The 3,781-nt window shown below is 47.5% G+C and overlaps 1 protein-coding gene across 2 annotated transcripts; it reads right to left on the bottom strand.

Annotated features, from left to right (window-relative positions):
- Positions 1-87: 87 nt before the first annotated feature.
- On the bottom strand, positions 88-3,317 carry LOC123166371 (bystin). 2 transcript variants are annotated; one of them, XM_044584163.1, is made up of 6 exons: positions 2,978-3,317; positions 1,931-2,083; positions 1,711-1,837; positions 935-975; positions 596-690; positions 88-470 (listed from the first exon to the last, which is right to left on the bottom strand). In XM_044584163.1, exons 1-4 carry the CDS (start codon positions 3,047-3,049, stop codon positions 959-961), a joined length of 369 nt encoding a protein of 122 aa, XP_044440098.1. In that variant the 5' UTR covers positions 3,050-3,317; the 3' UTR covers positions 88-470; positions 596-690; positions 935-958. The 2 variants fall into 2 exon arrangements, with proteins under 2 accessions (XP_044440098.1, XP_044440099.1); XM_044584164.1 differs by lacking the exon at positions 935-975.
- Positions 3,318-3,781: the final 464 nt, after the last annotated feature.

Here is a 3,781-nt window from a genome sequence, read left to right as displayed (position 1 = left end):
AGTAGTAGCAGCACACCATTCCCCCCACGCTATAGCTAACTAATTAGAAATTAAAAAAAAATAGAAGTCAGATGCTGTATTCGTGGATGGAAATCAAGACATGTCCAGTGCAAAATAAACTAAGATCACAGAACCAATCTTAGCACTTGCAGCGTTGATGGACGCAACATTGAACATCTCAACTCGTAGAGTTCACGATATCCCATTTAACACCAAACGCAAACAACCAGACCACTTGTCTAGATGTATCTACCAAGACTCGGAGTTCAACAACCGGTGGACCCGAACCCTCCCTCCCGCCGGACGGTGGCGTCGAGGTCCTCCACCTCGGCGACCTCCGGTGTCGCAATTCGCAATCACCTGGATGGTCATCTGCACGACGCAGTCTCCGGGCTTCACGGCGAAGTCCGCCTCCTAGTGGTTGAAGAGCACGACACCCACCGGGCTGTGGTAGTCCGCGTCGATCACCCCTGCGCCCACGTCGGAGAAGTAAAAACTTATTAGTTCGCGTCCTCTTTCAAATCCAGTAGGGTATTTTCTTTCTTTTTAGCACATGCACATGAATCAATAGTGACAACCAGAGGCTGGACCATACTTGTTGCACGAGACATGAAGAAGGCCGGGTCCCCTTCTTGTTGAATCCAAGGAAGACACTCCCCCGAGACATGAAGAAGGCCAGCTCCCCTCCTTCTGCAAATAGCTCAGGTGCATGAAGTTGTAAGGAATCTGAATACAATGAACTCGTTGTAATGTATAATAACCAGAAAAAAAAACATGAATCCTAAAAAAAGATCGTTCTATGAGCTAGGTTGACAGTTTTGAGACACAGGAAAGGATAAAGTTGGTAAGAATCTTCATTAAGAAGAACAATGGGCCGAGATTTCTCAAATGACATTTGTTTCACCAACAATGATTAGTAGTAGCATCAACATACCCTCTGATCCTTGCATAATTTATATTAATCACGGAGAAAGCCTGCAAATTGAGCGACAAAATAATCTAGCCTCAGTACACTCATAAGAATGAAATTATATATGCAGGTTTTCCAGCATACCAGGTAAGGAATCAGTCATAACAGGAACCCAACACTTGACAGAAACAATTTCAGGTCTCATATATCAGTAATTATGCATAAGAGTTGCAAGCGAGGAAAAATTAGTCTACTTCTTTAACACTAAAATCAGCATCCTTATGTTGTATGCATAGCACAGTACTAATTTCCATGTGATGCATAGCATAGTACTAATGTTCAAACTAATAGCACAGTACTTGATAAATAGGATTCTTCCTTCAGTAATATCTAACGAATGGGTGTGACCTACCTTATATCATGGTAGTAACTAATGCATCACATGATAAGATAACAAAAACAGAAATATTACATCCCAAAAGACTGGATGGTTATACCCCATCTCCATATCAGAAGAACAAGCATCATAATGCTGATCAAGCTTGCTTATGGTACTGTGTGGATAAACATATATGTACCCATCACTAAGTTTACAAAGAAGAGTATATCTGTAACCATATAAGAGTACAAAACTGCTATGGTACTACATACTGATGTATTGCACAATTAGACATATGCATTGGATATCTTACCTCAATCTACTCCGCATCCAAAATGTGATTAAACTGAACTCAAAATGGTTCCTCGTCGGCGCAATGGTCAATAAATAAGAAGCATCAGAGTCGAGAATGGATGCTTACATGTTGAGACAGTGGCGTCCTTCTCTCTGATCTTCTGGAGGATGATATCACCAAGCGATCGTTTGGAGGAGGTTTCCTTGGACATGAATGCAGCGAGGGCCTTTTCATCCTCCTCGTCGATCTCCGTCTAACCAAAATCACCAATTTCGAGTCAGCAACAGCCAAAAAACGCAGTCCCATTTTACTGTGAAGACTGACGAAGCAAGGCAAGAGCACGCACCACGCCAGCATCGTACTCGCTCAGTGCGTCGAAGCCGTTGAACTCGTCGACGTCCTCATCGTCATCCTCACCATCGATAGCAGGGACGGGGAAGGACAAGGACGACGTGGACGGGGCTGCGGCGGCGGCGGCGGCTGGTGTGGCAGTGGCGGCCTGAAACAGGGATCTCAAAACTAAGGTGAAAAGAAAAACAAATGCACGCTCTCTAGAAAAATCTAAGCAGTTGTAAAAAATTAAACTAATGTCAGAACAAGAATGCGTCCTTTTTCACTAAATACACTACAGTTCCGGAAAAGAAAACTTTTCACCCTCTCTAGAAAAGCTAAGCAGTGAAGACTACGGCTTGATACTTGGTTTTTTTATTCCACTTGACCAATATAATTTCACCAGTAACAAAACTGCACGGGAGACCAGAAGGAATTAAAACTTAAGCATCTCCAGAGTGTAAGCCCATTTCCTAGTGCACAAAACACCAAACAGATTGCAGGCGTTACTCTGAATCTCTTGTTCTAAACTGAACTCATGCCTCTCTATACATCCCACATTAATGCATAGTAATATACGGGCACGATCTGCAATTGCAGAGAGGAAAGAGGGAGCAGGGAGGGCCGGCCGAGATCCGGTCACCATACAACTGTTTATACAGTTCGCTAGCGTGCGTCAATCCACACTTTATCCAAAGAAAAAACAGCATCAGGTGTGATTCAAGGAACTCCAATCAATTATGTGCCCCAGTCTCATGGCACTATTTTTAAATAGATAGTATGAAATGCTCCCATGAAACGAGTATAAAGGGGGACAAAGCGTCGAGCACCTGGCGCGCGAGCTTCCGGTAGGCGCTCCCATGAGACAGGTTCGTAGCTTGGAGTTGCTAAGGCAGGCATCCCTTCCCATCGGCCAGTTGCTAAGTCAACGCACTAGGTGTTCCATCCATCCACGGCAACTATTGTACGGCCTCAGCATCTCAGCTCCGACACCATCGACGGCGGCACGGTAAGACATCATACGGACGGACGCGTGAGGAGGAGGAGGACGCATCAGACTCACCGTGAGGGCCGGGGGCGGCGAGGGGGCGGAGGGGAAGCTGGCGCCGGCGCCGGAGTGGTTGGAGGCCGACATCCGGAGCGGGCGGAGGCGGGAGGTGGTGCGGGGCAGGGGCGGCGCGGCAGGCGAGGAGGCGGCCGGCGTGGGGGAGGAGGAGGTGGTGGGCCCCGTGGGGGCGGAACGCTGTCGAGCCGCGGCAGGCGGGCGCCGGATTGGAGGGCGCGAGCACCATTAAGCAGAGCGCGCGAGCACGGAGGGGCATCGGCGGCGGGATGGGGGAGGAGCGGTGACGTTGGAAAGACAAGGGAGTTTTTTTTGGGGGGGTTTTTAATGGGAAAGACAAGGAAGTTGCGGTGCGGTGCGGTGTGGTAGCGCATTTGGGGGTTTTTTATGGGAAAGACAAGGAAGTTGCCGTACGATGCGGTGTGGTATAGCAGGACGATTAGCTGTAGCGCGGGGTGTCATACCTACGCTACTATTATAATAATAAATTTAGTAGTAGCGCGGTTTTTGTACCCACGCCACTACTATTGCATGCTCCGGTGGCACGGTCAGGATCACTTAGTAGTAGCGCAGGAAAGGTAAACCCACGCTACTACTATTCTTTAGTAGTAGCGCACTTTTTTTCCCGCCCTACTATTACTTAGTAGTAGCGCGGGGCGTATAACCCACGCTACTAGTAAATGATTGTCTATAAGGGTTTTCCTAGTAGTGGAGAGCAAAGTGAGGAGGTATCATCAGAAGTTTCGAGCGGATAGACAATCGTTCGTTGCCTGGAACAGAGTGTGAAAGGGGTTCAAGGCAACG

Source organism: Triticum aestivum, chromosome 7D (genome assembly GCF_018294505.1).
Source record: "Triticum aestivum cultivar Chinese Spring chromosome 7D, IWGSC CS RefSeq v2.1, whole genome shotgun sequence".
Lineage (NCBI taxonomy): Eukaryota > Viridiplantae > Streptophyta > Magnoliopsida > Poales > Poaceae > Triticum > Triticum aestivum.
The sequence above is the reverse complement of the archived record's forward strand: the minus strand, read 5'-3'. Positions and strand labels throughout refer to the sequence as shown.

Coding starts and splice junctions, on each gene's coding strand:
- LOC123166371 (XM_044584163.1), bottom strand. CDS start 3,049: ATGTCGGCCTCCAACCACTCCGGCGCCGGCGCCAGCTTCCCCTCCGCC. Junction 2,084..2,977: donor CGCCGCCCCCGGCCCTCACG/GTGAGTCTGATG, acceptor TCCCTGTTTCAG/GCCGCCACTGCCACACCAGC. Junction 1,838..1,930: donor GCGAGTACGATGCTGGCGTG/GTGCGTGCTCTT, acceptor GATTTTGGTTAG/ACGGAGATCGACGAGGAGGA.